Below are 18350 nucleotides of genomic sequence, written 5' to 3'. Positions count from 1 at the left end.
GCTTAACTTACTGATTTCAAGACCCAATTCTAGATTGACATTTTCCCCCAAAATGGGAGTTTTAAATCTTGGAAGTGTTTTGTTTTTTTTTTAAATAGTCTTCAATTATATGAAGAACCCTTGACAGGAAAGATTACCCATTATCTCTCTCCTAAATATTTAACAGGCGGAATCTGGTGTAACTACTGGTTTTGATGAAGTACAAAGAAGGATTTCTTGACTTTGAGGGTTACAAACCCTGGAGTGAGTGAGTCTGGAGACTTAAGACAAAAAAGTCAACAAATAAATCCAGAGCAGATACTCTCCCCAGTCTTCATACTTAGAGAAAGAATCCATGAGAAGGGGAGTATTTAAGAGATAATTTGATTGAAAATATAAAAACCATAGATCATTTCAACAAATGGTGAAACATTTATTAATCAAGCAAAGAAATGTAAATCATTGAACTAGAGAATGAACTTTAAAGCTCAACAGTAGTTTTTCCTTATATGGAATTGCTAGTTTCCAGTGACACATGGCCAAGATACAGTAAAGGGGTGGTGCAGAAAGGTAGAGTCTTTGAAAGTTCTCGGGGAACTACTGGTGAATGAAACAAAAGCCTTGGCATTTGCTGCCTTGCTGTCTTCTCACTAGAGACTGGGCAGACCCTTGTTTTGTTCCTCCTGCTAAAGGATCTAACTTTTTTTTTTTTTAAGTATTTTCCACTTGCCCCAAGATTATAAAATGTGTTAGACTCTATTGGATATCAGTCTTCGTAGAAAAATACTTTACTAGAGAACCCGTAAGTGATTTTTAAATCAATCCTGAGGTTGTAATGTGAATATTTACTAGCACGTTATCTTGAAATTGTCCAATAGTGATAGTATTTGTTGAAAGTCACTATGTGAAACACAACCAAGACATAGGAATGTGTCCGCATAATAATAGCTGATGTGTCACGGGAAATGGATTTTATTCTCATTTCTTTCATCCATGTCTTTATGTAATATGTTTACTTAGTAAGAAACACCATTTTTTTATTGCCAGAGGTTCTTTCCAGATATTTGAATGAGCTTATCTTTTTTAATATCAGACCTACTATATAACATCACCTTTCCACTGTAAGTGTTCTTTTTAAAAGGCCTCGAAGTTACAACCACTCATCACGTTTATCCTTTTTTAGACCTGACTGAATCCTCCATTCCCAGATGGTTATTGGAAATTGGTGGTATTTATCTCCACGGTTATGACAAAGAAGGCAACAAGTTGTGTAAGTATATTTAATTGATGTACTGGCTATTCAAGATTTTGAGATGCATTTATCTCAGCTGAATTAATAATAGGCAGAACCTTCTTCATATGTGCCACACATCAAGTTTCCCATAATTGGGGACCATTAGGACCATGTTGATGGAGTGTCAGACACTCAGTTGTATGTACTGTTCGCATTCTGATAAAGTAGGCCGTGAAGGCAAGTGCCGCATCCTATCACATAGCCGAGATAATGTCATTCAGAGCAGTTATCTTCTTGGTCATTTAGTGATACTAAAATTCAACACAATATTCTCATGGAAAATCTTTTCAACGGTTGCTAAGGGTTTTTCAAGTGCAAAGTCTGTCCCTGTCCTGTCCGTGACCCCCTAACCCCGACCAGTCTTCTCCCCTTAGCTTCTTGTGAAATCTGTCATAGCAGAAGGGCTATCGTAGGCAACCGTCCCTACGATTCTGATGACTACCGTGTTATTCCTCTCTCCCCTTTGTCCAGAATCCAGCTTGGTTTGTACCAAGGCTGTGACTGGGCAGGAGTGTGTGATCCGTACCCCGAGCGCTTGCTGGCCTGCCCGCCCGCTCTGCAGCTTGTGCTCCATTCCCATTTGAGCAGCGTTCTCCCAGCATTTCCCGCTGTCACCGGCTCTCTTTCCCAGTCTTCATTTCCATCTTTCCTCTTGTTCCCCGTCCCTTACATGCGCTTCCCAGGCTTCCTTCCTTTCTTGGCTTGCTTCCCAGCTGATAGGATCCCCTTGGGTGATCTCAAGGACCTTGCCTCCCCACAGACGGTGATGACTCCACACGGATCCCAGGGGACGTGCATCTATATACCCCGCTACCCTCTTGACCGGTCCCACTGGACTGATTGCCGGCCACCTTCCCCACAAAAGCCCCACGGGGCCGCATCCACCGCCAGCCCTCCTTCCGCGCCACTCAGCTCAGGCCCACAGCCTCTGTCCCTTCTGCACCTCCTCTCCCGCCACAGCTTCAGTGGAGCCCCTTCCCCGCTTCGGTCATCACTTCCTTAGGTCAGACGCTAACGGCCTTCCCGGGGCACAGCCTGTTGGGTTTCCTTCTTCGCCTCTTCCTTTCTCCCGTCCGTGCTGCTGCCCCCGAGGGATGTCTGAAGTAGGAAGAGCACACCTTAGCGTAGGACTTGGACTCTTTCCAGCCCAGCCCTTGTCTCTTGAGCTTCTTGTCTCAGCACTGGCCACATTTAGCCCTAGGTGCCCTGCGCTGCGCTTTGTGGCACTCTGCCCGCCCAGACTTGTGCCACTCTCGTGCCTCTGTCCGGGCTGCTTCTCCGCATGGGATGTTGTTCTGGTCTTCTCAGAACCTCTGGCTTGCTTTCTGGTCACGCACAGTGAACAGTACTGATAGGTTATTACCAAATATTGTTTGTTCACCTGTATTTTCTTTTCCCTCTTACTCACTAGAGAAGTTTGCTTCTTTTCCAGGGTGGGGGAGAAGACTTTTCCCCTTCTACCCCTCTCTCAGTTCCCACGTGCACACCATTTCTTATTTAAAAGAAGGAAGAGATGTTTTTATTCTGAGCAAGCAAATGAATTGTAAATGAAGAAAAATGTCAAGGGAAAGGAATGGTCTGTGTGTATAATCATACTCTAATGACAGATATTTTTCTTATTTTTATCCTGTGTTCTGTTAAAAGTCTGGATCAGGGTGAAGTATCACGTAAAAGACCATAAAACCATGTTGGACAAAAAGAAGCTTATCGCATTCTGGCTGGAACGTTATGCTAAAAGAGAAAATGGGAAACCCGTAACAGTGATGTTCGACCTGTCAGAAACTGGCATAAATAGCATAGTAAGCATTTCTTTAATTCGCAAGCATTATTGATCGTCATGTCCTCCCCGGCCCTCCTCCCAACCAAATACTGCTGTATGTTTGAGCTGACCAAGGTCTGCTTGGGATTTGTTTTCCTTGTGTATTGGGAGTCAAGTCGGACATCAGATAGGATTGCAAAGAAAGAAATTTGCTTCGGTAGTTGGCATGGATAACTGTGTGTTTCCTAGAAATGTTCTTCATGTGACATACAAAATGTCAGTGTGGGCCGTGGAAGCAGGCAGGGTAATGAGTAGCTGTGGTAACACTGAACTCTTCTGTCAGAACTAATATCCCACAGCACCTAGCCCCGTGCCTGGCACAGAGTAGTGGCTCAGGAAACACTCGGGGAAGTGATGCCTGCTCTCTGTAGTACCGTTAGACTCATACCTACCGTGTTTGGCAATCATGAGATATTCGCCTGATTTCTGCACCTACGGCACTTGGTCATTTTTTTTTTAAAGATTTTATTTATTTATTTGACAGAAAGAGACCACAAGCAGGCAGAGAGTCAGGCAGAGAAAGAGGAGGAAGCAGGCTCCCCGCTGAGCAGAGAGCCCAATGCGGGACTCGATCCCAGGATCCCGGGATCATGGCCTGAGCCAAAGGCAGAGGCTTTAACCCACTGAGCCTCCCAGGTGCCCCCACTTGGTCATTTTTTGGGTGATTTTTGTTTGCTTGATTTGGTTAGTACTGGAAACCAGCTTTCTTCAGGTAATTTTGTCCAGCTTAAAAAATAAGGAAAACCCAGCAGACTTTAATTTGGGCCCTCATGACCTCAGTAACTACAGACCCCTCAGCAGCGTTGAGGATCCTTTGGCGCACTGATTACAGCTGTTGTCTCTTACAGTCAGACCTTAGCTACTTTTCTGGTGGCAGTGAAGTGGCCTTCACGCACCTGCCTGGGGCAGTAATGAAACCTTTTTGCAGAGCCGCTCAGCAACATATGTTAAGAATCTTAAGGTGTCCGAATCCATATTCGTTGACCTGGTAATGAAGTTCTGGAAATCTCTTTTAAAGAAACAATCCAGAGTACAGAAAAAAGCATTGTGTGCCAAGCGTTTTTTTCAGAGTATCATTTATAAAATAGTGAAAACTTGGAAAAAAAATTTTTAAAAATAAGATCGGGAAAACTTAGAAAAAAACGTACATGTCAGCATGGCCAAATGGTAAATTATGGTGTATTAATTGATAGATTATATGTAGCTATATAAAATGATGTTTATAAATAAGTTCTAGTAATACTGGAAAATACCTTTTTTTTAGATGAATAAAGAGCAGCACTCGGTGTTTTATGCAAACAATGAATCATGGAACACTGCATCAAAAAAATTAAAAAATTTAAAAAATAAAAATGAATAGTGAAAAAGGGGACAGGGTTCTATGCTAGTGATACCTAGCCTTCAAGAAAGGAACTCTTAAACATCAACAAAAACAACAACAACAACCTAGACAGAACAAGAGGTTATTTTGGGTGGTGGAAGCACACATTTTTATTTTCATCTTTATCTCTAAGTATATTTTAGGAGTCCATTGCCCTGGATCTTTTCAATCTTGTTTCCATTTCAGTGAGTTGTAAATACAGAGTAAATTGTTTTATACCCAAAGTCTAAATCAAAATACCTAGATAAATAGGTATTCCATAAAAATCATGATTCTGTCATCCTTTGTATATGATAGTTTCTAATTATTAACCTGGAATCATAAACAAATGCTAATGTTTTTTATTGCCAAACATAGGGACAAGGAATTGACTTGAACGGTCTGATTTTTTTTTTTCAAACTACTTATATGCTGTCTCTTTATCTTTAATTTATAAATAAGGTTATTTGCATTACTAAGTATTTAAATCATTATTAATGTTTTAAAATACTGAATCCTAATTGAGTTATTTTTATATATGACTCCCTCATGATTCACAGAGGATTTAAGTTGGCTTCTAAATAGTATGCAGAATTGTAAGGCAAAAAAAAAATTAAAAGCTGTTTGTTAAGAGTTGGGCCACTAATTGGAGTCCAATCTTTCATCTGCTTGCCTGAAAGAAATGGAATCATTTAAAATTATTTCAGTGGCCATACTTTAAAACCAATATGTTAGGAGAACTTTATTCATTCCTGATACTTGAACTAGAGAGAAAAGTATTTCATGTGTCCCCAAAGGGAGGACATTTTACATTATACTAAGTAGTCCTTGAAGACATCCTCACAGATTGCACAGCAATAGGTTTCATGGAGCTTTTTCTTATAGTACCCACTGATATACTTAAAACCAGTGGTATCCTATCAAATCCACTTGAATTAGCAGTAACTTGGGATTTGATAAGTAAGGCTATTCAGTTAAATGATGAAAACAAGAATATTGGATGAAGACTTTTTGGGCAAAGTCTCTGGGGACCACAGATCTTATACTGAGTAACCAAATTTTTATACATCTAGATATTATGAGATATTTCTTTGACTCTTAAATTATTAAACTCGGTGCACAGTGGATATAATGATTAGTTGTAAAGGTACTATTATATGCTAGGATTTATTCCATAAAAAATACTTAAGACAATTAAGGATGCTTACTTTCAGTTTACTGAAATTAAAGATGCTCAACTCGTGTCCTGGAAATGACTTTATAGATTCATCTCTGGACAACTCACCTTTCAGTAATTGATGGGTTTAAGTTTGCATGATTATCTTTCATCCTACAGTCCATATAAGACGGCTGATCAGGATTAGTAAATCGGCTTGCAGCCAAGGAGTAACAGGGAGTGAAATGATCCATGTGAATGAATAGTGACCCTCATAACCTAATTTCATTTTGCTGTGTTCAGTGCGGTAGAACCAACAGATAGTTATGTTCATAAAGTTTCCCAGGAATTGGGCTCAATGAACAACACTCAGATACAAACTAAAAAATTCTTACCCTAATTCAAGGTCCCTAAATAAGAGGGAAGAAGCTAAAAGTGAAGTAGATACAGCACACCAGTATGTTCAGATTAGATGTTGCGGAAAAGATTGATAAAACATACTTTATCGTAACTGTTACAAGTTGTAGAAATCATGTTTCAAAAGCAAGTATACCAGGATTGATGTTACATGTATTATCATTCCAAGTAGTGAGATTGGAAACTGTATACATGTTTCAGTAATTCCTCAACTGTTTAACAGATTTTTAGAATTTCTCTATAGGCATTGCTCTTAGCTCCACTTTGTAATGTCATGTTACTTAAGCAGCCTAAAGTATCTCACTAGTTAGAGGTAACGGAATGATGTTTAAGCATCTGATTTCTTTTACTTGATTTTAGGACTGATTGTTGTAAGTAGCTTAATGACTTAAAACTTTAATCCCTGGCAATATAGAGAGGTATTTAAATATGAGCTTATTTTTTAAAGAATTGTCTCATTTGTATTTAATAGTTTATCACCTTTAGAAATGTGCAATATAAAATTCTCTAATGTACATAGTCTTAAAGATTTAAATGTATAATCTTTGTTTTAGGACATGGACTTTGTACGCTTTATCATCAACTGCTTTAAGGTTTATTATCCTAAATACCTCTGTAAGTAACTTACTCCTTCATAAAAATACAATATATAGAAGCTATAAGCAATGGCTGAGATTGCTTTATATTATTATAGACTTTAATTCATGAAGTGTTATTTTCTGATGAGGAGCTTAAATGGGTGCATATAAGTTTAAGTGTGTTATCCTAGTAGCTATAAAGGAAATTTTTCATAATCCTTGTCCTTTATAGTTTTAAGAAGTTAAGTTCTAAACTGCATCGATGGCATCCTTTAATACACACACACATACAAGTACATAAAAATACCTTTATTTCAAAGATTATTCCATTTTTACTTAACTCATTTAAAATAATATTTATTATATGGAACTTCTTAAGTTCTTCCATGGAAGAAACAGGAAAGCAGTATTGATAAAATATGCCTTGTGGTAAGCAGTACTCATATATAAAATAAACTGTGTTACTAATTGTTATTTTAAAATTGTCATTAAGAAAACATTAGACTTGGGTGCCTGGGTAGCTCAGTGGGTTAAGCATTTGCCTTTGGCTCAGGTCATGATCCCAGGGTCCTGGGATCGAGTCCCACATCAAGCTTCCTGCTCAATGGGGAGTCTGCTTCTCCCTCTCCCTCTGCCCTCCCGCTGCACATGCACACACACTCTCTCAAATAAATAAATAAAATCTTTTAAAAAAATTAGACTAGCATACACTACATTTAAATCTGGCATTTAGAGCTTTTTTTTTTTTTAAGATTTTATTTATTTATTTGACAGAGACACAGCAAGAGAGAACACAAGCAGGGGGAGTGAGAGAGGCAGAAGCAGGCTTCCACTGAGCAGGGAGCCTGATGCAGGGCTCGATCCCAGGATTCTGGGATCATGACCTGAGCCAAAGACACTTAACGACTGAGCCACCCAGGCGCCCCTTAGAGCTTATTTTTAATTGATTCTTGCATTAATTACCTGAATGAAGAACTCCTAAATCTTACGTATTCATTTTGGATTTATTGGATTTATATGATGGTTTCCCAGTGGAGAAGTCAAGATGCTGTCCCACATATAAAAAGCCATATATTTTAACTCCAGTGGACTAAAAGTGAAAAAAGACAACAGGGATATCAGAAAATGGAAACTCACAGGTCTGCCTGGGCACAGCCCTGGCCAATACCACAATTAGGGTCTTTTCAGACTCCTGACTTGGGTGATATTAAAGCTTAAAATCCCTAACTCCTCTTACTTTAGCATGCTTTTACATTATTATTCATGTGAAGTAAGGAATAGAGAGCACGCATGATGGATTTCAAGAATCAGTGCATTTGCTACCCCTGTGCTCTCATGTCTTCAGAGGGCGTACTCATGAACCTTTTTAGGTAAAGAGAATGTCTGGTTGGGAAACCTGGAGGATCCACTGTTCTTCTGAATTCATCCTGGATCCACCATGTACCCTGATTCATTAAGTTTTATAGTACCAGTCAAGTGGCCAGTAGGGAATCTCAACCCCTTATTACTAGCTTGTTCCTTTTATATACGAAATGAAAATAAAATATCCACTTGTTTATTGAAATATCTAAAAGTTTGTGAAGAGCCATTTATAACTAGTATAGATATCATTATTACCTTATAAAACATATCTAAGATTCTTTTGAGAGAACTATTAATACATTCATGGGTCTATATAAAGATGAATTAGAACCCTATTCATTCTAGTGAACTAGAGGTCATGTGACTATATCCTGCCTACATAATGCTGTTTTGCAGACATTAAATTTGTAGAATCTTAAACTGATTTTGCTTCAGAATCTGTCATGAAACAACCATTATTTCATAAAACCTTAAGTCCACATCTTTTTAGGCATATCATAGATGAAAACTGAGGCCTTAAGCACCAGGCTACCTCTGTGAAGATACCTTGTTTCTTATGCATACTTTATTTGCCCTACATTAATATAATCATTCTAGGAGGTTCTCTGCTCAGGGCAGAATGAAACTACATTTTGATTCATTTGGAGTAGAACAATGAACTGGATATCAAAACTTCCTTTGTGATTTCTGGTTCTTTCTCATAATTGTTAATAGGGCTATTCAATTCTTCATCTAAATATGCAAATAATACTTCTGTATACTTGGGAATTATTGTCTTCCTGGGGCTTGTAGTATGAAGAAAAGTATAAATTCTGTTTCTTAAAAACATACTAGTGTATTAAAGTTGGGATCAGGGGAAAATATGCGAGTGGTTTAACAATATAATCTCTAGAAAATGATCAAAACCAATAAATTAGACATTGAAATCATTTTTTAAATTTTTTAAATTTAAATTCAATTAACATAGAGACATTGAAATCATTTTAAAGTTCATGGAGCTTCAGCACTAATGTGACATGCCACATCCAAAAACACCACTTACCCATTTAACTGTTTTCTTTTGTACCTTTCTGCAAATGGCAAAAGCAATAATTGAAAAAGAGAATAGGCTATTTGCCAAAGGACAGTGATAAGGCAGTGGTCATTTCCAAAAAGCTGCTCTGGTTGGGCCCCTCATCAGTGTGAGAAGTTAACTTGGTTCAAGCACCACTCACACTTCACCGAATTAGAACGGAGTCAACTAGCTCAGTTTTGAGTTAGTTTTAGATCACCAGCTTTTTCTAGACCAGGTATAAGTGTGATACTACTATATTGTACTAAATCACATTCAATGAACTTTTTTTGTCTTTCAGCAAAAATGGTGATCTTTGATATGCCTTGGATAATGAATGGTGAGTGTATTACTTATAATTTGCTAAAACAAAATCGGCTTCCTTTTTTCCAATTTAGTCATATTTCTGTGGTGGTTTAAAAAAATGTTTATGTTGTGCTTGGTGTGTCCTCTTAAGAGGCTGGAGCTAGAACACTCAAAGGCTGTTCCTAAGCAAACCCAGTTGACATTCTACCCCTGGTTCTGGACAGGACATGCATTAGCCTTCTCTGAAAACAGTGTCAAGATGTTCAGCCCATTCAGGTACAACTAGAGCTGGATGCCTTAGCTTGTCGCCCACAGATGGCCATGTCACAGAACGTAGGCATTGGCTAGATTTTCTCAAGGGCTTCTGGTGTTGAGGAAGGTGGGATGAATCTAAAATTTACTCCAAATCTGTGTAGTCACATTATCCTTCCAGAAGACAGTCATGATACATTTTTTTGGTAAAAAAAAAAAAAAAATCATTGAAGGAGTGGAAAAACACTCTCTACCGGCTTTAACATGATCATACATTTAATGTTATTTTCAGAACGTACATTTTTATTTGTGTTTGCCAGAGTTAATTGTTATATAGAAAGCAGTAGAGAAAACCGGTGAAACTAAACCTTGGTTCTTTGAAAAGTTAAATAAAATTGACAAAACTTTAGCTAAGCCGATAAAGGACAAAAAGATTCCAGTGATGAAAACCAGGAATGAAATAAGATACATCACTGCTGACCTTACAGAAATTAAAAGGATTATAAGGAAATACTGTAAACGTTTGTATGCCAAGAACTTAGATGATATAGATGAAATGGACAACTTCCTAGAAAGACAATATACAGAAATAATTCAAGAAAAATCTGAATAGAAATATAACGAAAGACCTTGAATTAGTAATCAAAAAACTTCCCACAAGAAAAGTCCAGGCCTAAATGACTTCACCAGTAAATTCTAGCAAACATATAAAGAAGAATCAACACCAAACCTTGACAAACTTACAAAAGATAGAAGAGGGACCACTCCCCAACTTGTCTCATGAGGCAAGTATATTGTAGTAACAGCACAGAAAAAGAAAACTAGAGACCATTGTTCCTTAAGAATACAGGTGGACCGACCCACAATAAAGTACTCACTGAGCCTAGCAGCATATAAAAAGGATTATACACCATGACCAAGCAGGATTTATCTCAGGAATACAAAGTTGGTTCAAGATATGAAAATCAACCCATGTGACTGAGCATATTCATAGACTAGAGGAAAGAAAGCACGTGATCATCTCAGACACAGGAAAAGCATTTGACAAAACCTAGTACATTTCCATGATAAAAGCACTCAAGAAACTAGGAATAAAAGGTGTAAAGTGTTGTAATATCTGCAGAGTTAGGGAGACCACAGTTGTCCACGCAAGACTCCTCTCACTTCTGACACCTGTAAGTTCAAGGGGTTCCCCAAATCACCCTCAAGTCCACTAGAATTACTCATAGACCTCACAGAAAGCTGTTAATACTCTCAGTTAAGGTTTACTGCAGGAAAAGGATTCGGATTTGAATTAGCCAAGGGAAGAAAAACAGAGGATGGAGTGCAGGGAAGTACCACATGTGGAACACATTCGTTTCCCAGCATTGCCAACCAGGGAAGCTCACCCAGACCCGCAGTTCAGAGTTTGTATTAGGGCCCAGTACGTAGACCTGACTGATTAATCACATGCTTGAGGTCAGTCTCCATTCACTCCAGAGTTCTACTCATACTGTGTGACCGAAGTCCCCACCCTAAATCATACTGTGATTTAGGGTGACCCGAAGCCCTCAGGGAAACAAGGACACTCCTGTCAGGCCTGAAGATGACCTTCCAAAAGCTGAGGGCAAAGGGCAGACCTCTCTTTGGGTAGAGTTAATTCTTGAATATATAGAAGAGAACTTTCTCAGCCTGATAAAGGGCATTTATATAAAACGTGCATCTGTGGAAACTCAGAGCTAACATCATACATAGCAATGAAAGAAGGAATGATTTCCCCCCCACAAGATCAAGAACAAGACAGAGCAGTCTGCTCTCACCACTTACATTACCAGGGCACTTAGACCAGAAAGTGAAATAAAAGGCATCCATATTGGAAAAGAAGTAATGCTTTTTATATTTCCAGGTGACATAGTCTTGTATATGGACAATTTTAAGGAATACACACACCAAAAAAAAAAATCCCTATTAGAAGAACTAGTAAGTTCAGCAAGATGGCATGATACAAATCAATATACAGACTCAACTATATTTCTATTCATTAGAAATGAATAATCCAAAAATGAAATTAGGAAAAAAAAATCCATCTATAATAGCATCACAAAGCATACTTAGATTACTAAGTAATCTAATTTAGTAAAATACTAAAAATTAATAAAAGAAGTTCAAGACTCATACATTGAAAACTACAAAACACCATTGAAGGAAATTCAAGACCTCGGTAATCAGACATCTCTTGTTCATGGACTGGAAGACGAAATATGGTTAAGATGGCAGTACTTCCTGAATTGATCTACCAATTCACTGCAGTCCCTGTCAAAATCCCAGCTGCTTTTTTTTTTTTTTTTACAGAAATTGACAAGCTTGTTCTTAAGTGCACATGGATGTGTTGGAGACCAAGAGTAGTAAAGATAGTCTTGAAAAAGAACAATGAAATTAAAGAACTGACACTTCTTAGTTTCAAAACTCAGTACAAAGCTATAGTAATTAAGATGTGGTATAGACATAAGGATAAATGTATAGATCAGTAAAATAGTGTTGGGAATCCAGAAATAAACCCTAATATTTATGCATAATTGCTTTTTTTTTACAATAGTACCAAGACATTTTACTGGAGACAGAACAGTCTTCTTTCAGTTTTTATTTTAATCAGGCAGTGCTCATCATGACAAGTGCATACCTTAATCCCCATCACCTATTTAACCCACTCTCTCCCCTCTGGTAACCATCAGTTCTCTATAATTAAGAATGTTTCTTGATTTGACTCTTTTTTTTTCCCCTTTGTTCATTTGTTTCTTAAATTCCACATAGGAGTGAAATCATATAGTATTTGTCTTTCTCTGACTCACTTCACTTAGCATAATACTCTTCCAGCTCTATCCATGTCATTGCACATGGCAAGATTTCATTATTTCTCATGGCTGCGTAATATTCTGGGGTGTGTGCGTGCGTGCGTGTGTGTGTGTGTGTGCGCGCGCTCGCGCGCGCCACATGTTCTCTATTCATTCGTTAATTGATGGACGCTTGGACCGCTTCCATAACTTGGCTGTTGTAAATAATGCTGCTCTCAACATAAGGGTGAATGTATCCTTTTGAATTAGCAATTTTGTATTCTTTGGGTAAATACCCAGTAGTGCAGTTGCTGGATCATAGTGTAGTTTTATTTTTAACCTTTTGAAGAACCTCCATACTGTTTTTTTTTTCCAGTGGCTGCACCCGTTTTCATTCCCACCAATGGTGCATGAGGGTTCCCCCTCTCTAACGCATCCTCGCCAATTCCTGTTGTTTCTTGTGTTGTTGATCTTAGCCATTCTGACGGGTTTGAAGTGATGTCTCATTGTAGTTTTGATTTCCATTTCCCTGATGATGAGTGATGATGGGCATCTTTTCATGTGTCAGTTGGCCATCTGGATGTCTTCTTTGGAGAAATGTCTATTCGTGTCTTCTGCCCATTTTTAGTTATTTTTTGGGTTTAGTTGAGTTTTAGTTTTAGTTTTAGTTTTTAGTTGAGTTTTCGAAGTTCTTTATATATTTTGGATGCTAACCCTTTATCAGATAATCATTTGCAGGGTGCCTGGGTGGCTCAATTAAGTGTCCAACTCTTGATTTCAGCTCTGGTCATGATATCAAGCCCCGAGTTGGGCTCCATGCTCAGCAGGGAGTCTGCATGAAGTTCTCCCTCTCCCTTTCCCTCTGCCCCTCCCCCAACATGTTCTGTCACACATTCTTTCCCTTCCTTCCTCCCTCTCCCTCTCCCTCTCTCTCTCAAATATTTAAAAAAAGATAATGTCATTTGCAAATATCTTCTCCCATTCATTACGTTGCCTTTCAGTTTTATTGATTGTTTCCTTCACTCTGAAGAAGATTTTTTTTTTTTTTTGGCTGTAGTCTTAGTGGTTTATTTTTTCTTCTCTTTCCCTTGCCTCTGCAGGACCTATCTAGAAAAAAGTTGTTACAGACAGTGTCAGAGACGGTACTACCTGTACTCTATTCTAGAATTCTTATGCTTCCAAGTCGCACATTTAAGTCTTAAATCCACTTTGAATTTATTCTTGTGTGTGGTCTTAGAAAGTGATCCCCTTTCATTCTTCTGCATGTTTCCCAGCACCATTTGTTGAGGAGACTATCTTTTTCCCATTGGATATTCTTTCCTGGTTTGTCAAAGATTAACTCTGACCATATAATTGTAGGTTTATTTCTGAATTTTCTGTTCTGTTGTGTAGTGTTTGTGTTTTTATGCCAGTACTCTACTGTTTTGATCACGTATCTTTTGTAATATAGCTTGAAGCCTGCAATTATGATGCCCTCCACCTTTGGCTTTTCTTTTTTGAGATTGCTTTGGCTATTCGGGGCCTTTTGTCATTCCACACAAATGTAGTAGTATTTGTTCTAGTTCTGTGAAAAATGCTGTTGGTACTTTGTTTAGGGATTGCATTAATTGTGTAGATTGCTTTGGGTAGTATAGACATTTTAACAGTATTTCTTCTTCCAGTCCATGAGCATGGAATGTCTTTCCATTTCTTTGTGTTGTCTTTAATTTCTTCCATCAGTGTTTTTATAGTTTTCAGGGTACAGGTCTTTCACCTCCTTGGTTAAGCTTATTCCTAGTTATCATATTATTTTTGGTGTAAATTGTAAATGGGAGTGTTACCTTTAATTTCTCTTTCTGCTGATTCATTATTGGTATATTAATTGCAACAGATTTGTCTATGTTGATTTTGTATCCTGCGACTTTACTGAATTCGTTTCTTAGTCCTAGCAGTTTTTGTGGAGTCTTTCAGGTTTTCTACATGTAGTATCATGTCATCTGCAAATAGTGAAAGTTTTACTTTTTCCTTGCCACTTTGGATGCCTTTTATTTCTTTTAGATGTCTGATTGCATGTGGCTAGGGCTTCTAGTACTGTGTCGAGTAAAAGTGGTAAGAGTGGACATCCTTGTCTTGTTCCCAACCTTAGGGAAAAGGCTCTTCCCCACTGAGGATGATGTTAGCTGTGGGTTTCCAAATATGGCCTTTATTATGTTGAGGTGTTCTCTCTAAACCTACTGTGCTGAGGATTTTTATCATGAATGGATGTTGTACCTTGTCAAGCACTTCTCCTGCATCTATTGAAATGATCGCATGGTTCTGTTCTTTTCTCTTATTGATGTATCTCATGTTTGCAAACATAGAACCACCCTTGCAACCCAAGAATAAATCCCACTTGATTGTGGTGAATGGTTTTTTTAATGCATTGTTGAATTTGGTTTGCTAGTGTTTTGTTGAGATTTTTGTATCTACGTTCATCAGAGATATTGGACTATAGTTCTCTTTTTTGTGGTATCTTTATCTGGTTTTGGTATCTGGGGAAATACTGGCTTCATAGGATGAATTTGGAAGTTTTCTTTCTTCTGTTTTTTGGAATAGGTTGAGAAGAATATGTATTAACTCTTCTTTAAATGTTTGGTAGGATTTGCCTGTGCAGCTTTCTGGTCCTGGACTTTTGTTTATTGGGAGTTTTTGATTACTGATTCAATTTCTTTGCTGATAATTGGTCTGTTCACATTTTTATTCCTGTTTGAGGCTTGTTCATTTATATGTTTCTAGGCATGTTCTTCTGGGATGTCCAATTTGTTGACATGTAGTTTTTATAATATTCTCTTGCAATTGTTTATTTCTGTGGTGTTTGTTGTTATTTCTCCTCTTTTATTTGTGATTTTATTTATTTGGGTCCTTTCTCTTTTCTTTTTGATAAGTCTGGCTATTTTATGTGTTTTCTCCAAGAATCAGCTTCTGGTTTCATTGACTGTTCTGCTTCTTTAATTTCTATATCATTTGTTTCTGCTCTGATCTTTATTATTTCCTTCCTTCTGTTGGTTTTAGGTTTTGTTTATTCTTTTTCTAGCTCCTTTAGGTGTAAGGTCAGGTTGTTTATTTGTGATTTTTCTTGCTTCTTGAGGTGGGCCTGTATGGCTATAAACTTCCCTCTTAGAAATGCTTCTGCTGCGTCCCAGTGGTATTGAATCATTGTGTTTTCATTTTCATTTGTTTCCACATACTTTGTTTCTTTGATTTCTTGGTTGACCCATTCGTTGTTTAGTATCATGTTATTTGACTTCCATGTATTTGTGCTCTTTCCAGATTTTTTTCTTGTGGTTGACTTCTGGTTTCATAGCATTGTGGTTAGAAAAGATGCATAATATGACTTTGATCTTTTTAAATTTGTTGAGTCGTGTTTTGTGGCCTAATATGTGATCTGTTCTGGAGACTGTTCCGTGCGCATTTAACAAAAAATGTGTATTCTGCTGTCTTTGGATGGAATGTTCTGAATATATCTGTTCAATTCATCTGGTCCAGTGTGTCACTCAAAGCCATTGTTTCTTTGTTTATTATCTGTTTGAGTGATCTGTCCATTGATGTAAAGAGGTGTTAAAGTCTTACACTATTGTATTAATTAGTTCCTTTACGTTTCTTCTTAACTTTTTTGTGTATTTGGGTGCTCCCACGCTGGGTGCATAAATATTTACAATTGTTATTTCTTCCAATTGTTATTTCTACCAATTGTTATTTCCTCCTTTGTGATTAGTGTCCTACTTTGTCTCTTGTTAATATTTGTTTTAAAGTCAAGTTTGTCCAATATAAGTATTGCTACTCTGGCTTTTTTTTTTTTTTTTTTGGACAACCATTTGCATGATAAATATTTCTGCATCACCTCACTTTCAATCTGCAGGTGTCTTTAGATCTAAAATGAGTCTCTTATAGGCAGCATATGCTCTTTACTCATCCTGTCACCCTTTGTCTTTAGATTGGAGCATTTAGTCCATTTAATAAGAGTAATTACTGATATGTATTTATTGCCATTTTATTACTTGTTTTGTGGTTGCTTCTGAAGATTTTCTCCAATCCTTTTTTGTCTTTCATGGTTTGTTGATTTTCTTTAGTGATATACTTGGATTTCTTTGTCTTTATTCTTTTGCATTAGTGGTTTTTGATTTGTGGTTACCATTATGTTTATATGTAAATAACATTTTCTGCATGTAGCAGTCTATTAAGTTGATGGTCTTTTAAGTTTGAACCCATTCTTTGTTCCTTTATCCCCTCATTTTAAGTGTAGGGTGTCATATTTTACATCCTTTTATTTGGTGCATTCCTTGACTGATTTCTTACAGAAATACTCATTTTTACTGCTTCACTGTTTCCTACCTTTTACTATCACTTTTGGTCTCTCCTTTCCACTTAGGAGGATCCCCTTTAATATTTCTCCCAGGGCTGGGTTATTAGTAGTCTTGACTCCTTTAGTTTTTGTCTGGGAAGCTCTTTATTTCTCCTTCTATTCTGAATGATAGCCTTGCTGGATAGAGTATTCTTGCCTTCAGGTTATTCCCATTTTGCATTTTGAATATATCATACCATTCATTTCTGGCTTATAAAGTTTCTGCTAAAACATCCACTGATAGCCTTATGGGGTTCCCTTTGTATGTAACTGTCTTCTTTTGTCTTGCTGCTTTTTATATTTTTTCTTTAATCACCATATTTTGCCATCTTAATTAAAAATATGTCTTTTCTTAAAGATTTTATTTATTTGAGAGTGGGGGAGAGGGACAAGCACCTCTGCAAAGTGCAGAGTCTGATGTGGGGCTTAGTCTCATGACCCTGAGATCATGACCTGAGCCAAAACTAAGAGTTGACTGCTTAACTGATAGAGCCACTCAGGCACCCCTACAATATATCTTGATGTGGATCTGCTTTTGTTAATTTTGTTAGGGGTTCTCTGTGCCACCTGAATCTGGGTATCTTTTTCCTTCCCAGATTAGGAAAATTTTCAGCCACTATTTCTTCAAATAAATTCTCTGCCCCTTTTCCTCTTTATTCTTCTTCTGGGACTCCTGTAATATGAATGTTACTATGTTTGATAGAGCCACTGAGTTCCCTAAATCTGTTCTCATTTTGCATAGTTCTTTTTTCTCTCTTTTGTTCATCTTGATTAGTTTCCATTTCTGTCCGAGGTCACTAATTCATTCCTTTGCTTCTTTCTGTCAAGTGTGTTTCTCATTTTGTTTATTGAGCCCTTTGTCTCTGCTTTGTTATTCCTTATCTCTGTGTTAATGGTCTCATGGATGCCTTCCACTCTTTTCTTAAGTCCAGTGAGTATCCTTGTGATCATTGCTTTAAATTCTCCATTGGGGGCGCCTGGATGGCTCAGTCAGTTGAGCATCTGACTCTTGGTTTCTGCTTGGATTGTGGCCTCAAGGTCATGGGATCAAGCCCCTTGTTGGGTTCCACGCTTGGCGTGGAGTCTGCTAGGATTCTCTCTCTCTCTCTCTCTCCCCCTCCCTCCCTCTGCTCCTACCCTTGCTCACACTGTCTCTCTAAAATAAATAAATCTTTTTAAAAAATAAAAATAATTAAATAAAAATAAATTCTCCACTGGACATGTTACTTGTATCTGTTTCACTTAGATCTCTGGCCGGGGCCTTGTCCTAGTCCTTCATTTGGGGCAAATTCCTCTGTCTCCTTTTTTCCACGTCCTCTATGCCCATTTCTGTATGTTAGGAGAGGCAGCTTCATCTCCTGTTCTTGAGGGTAATGGCTTTGTGAAGAAGAGGTCCTGCAGTGGCCTGCTGTATAGTATCTCCTGTTCCCCAGGGTCTGGCACTTCTGGGAGTGTCTCCAGTTTGTGCTGTGTGGGCTCCGCTCTTGTGTCCTGTCCACTTTACCCTTCAGGCCAGTCATCTACAGAGGCTCTTTTTGCCTGCTATGGGCCGTGTTTGGTGCCTGGCCTTAATGTAGCCCATTGTAACTAGTCATGCTCTGGTCTG

At 37.9% G+C, this 18350-nt stretch overlaps 1 protein-coding gene across 2 annotated transcripts in view; it reads left to right on the top strand.

The window, feature by feature from the left end:
- The window catches only part of MOSPD2 (motile sperm domain containing 2), a 62688-nt gene that overhangs the window by 21681 nt on the left and 22657 nt on the right, over positions 1-18350 (top strand). For both annotated transcript variants that reach the window (XM_059385131.1, XM_059385130.1), the window contains exons 4-7: positions 1163-1249; positions 2918-3072; positions 6580-6640; positions 9318-9356. In XM_059385131.1, coding sequence (XP_059241114.1) covers positions 1163-1249; positions 2918-3072; positions 6580-6640; positions 9318-9356 — 342 coding nt within the window. The remainder of the gene's footprint in view (positions 1-1162; positions 1250-2917; positions 3073-6579; positions 6641-9317; positions 9357-18350) is intronic.

This window comes from Mustela nigripes, chromosome X (assembly GCF_022355385.1).
Source record: "Mustela nigripes isolate SB6536 chromosome X, MUSNIG.SB6536, whole genome shotgun sequence".
NCBI lineage: Eukaryota > Metazoa > Chordata > Mammalia > Carnivora > Mustelidae > Mustela > Mustela nigripes.
The sequence above is the reverse complement of the archived record's forward strand: the minus strand, read 5'-3'. Positions and strand labels throughout refer to the sequence as shown.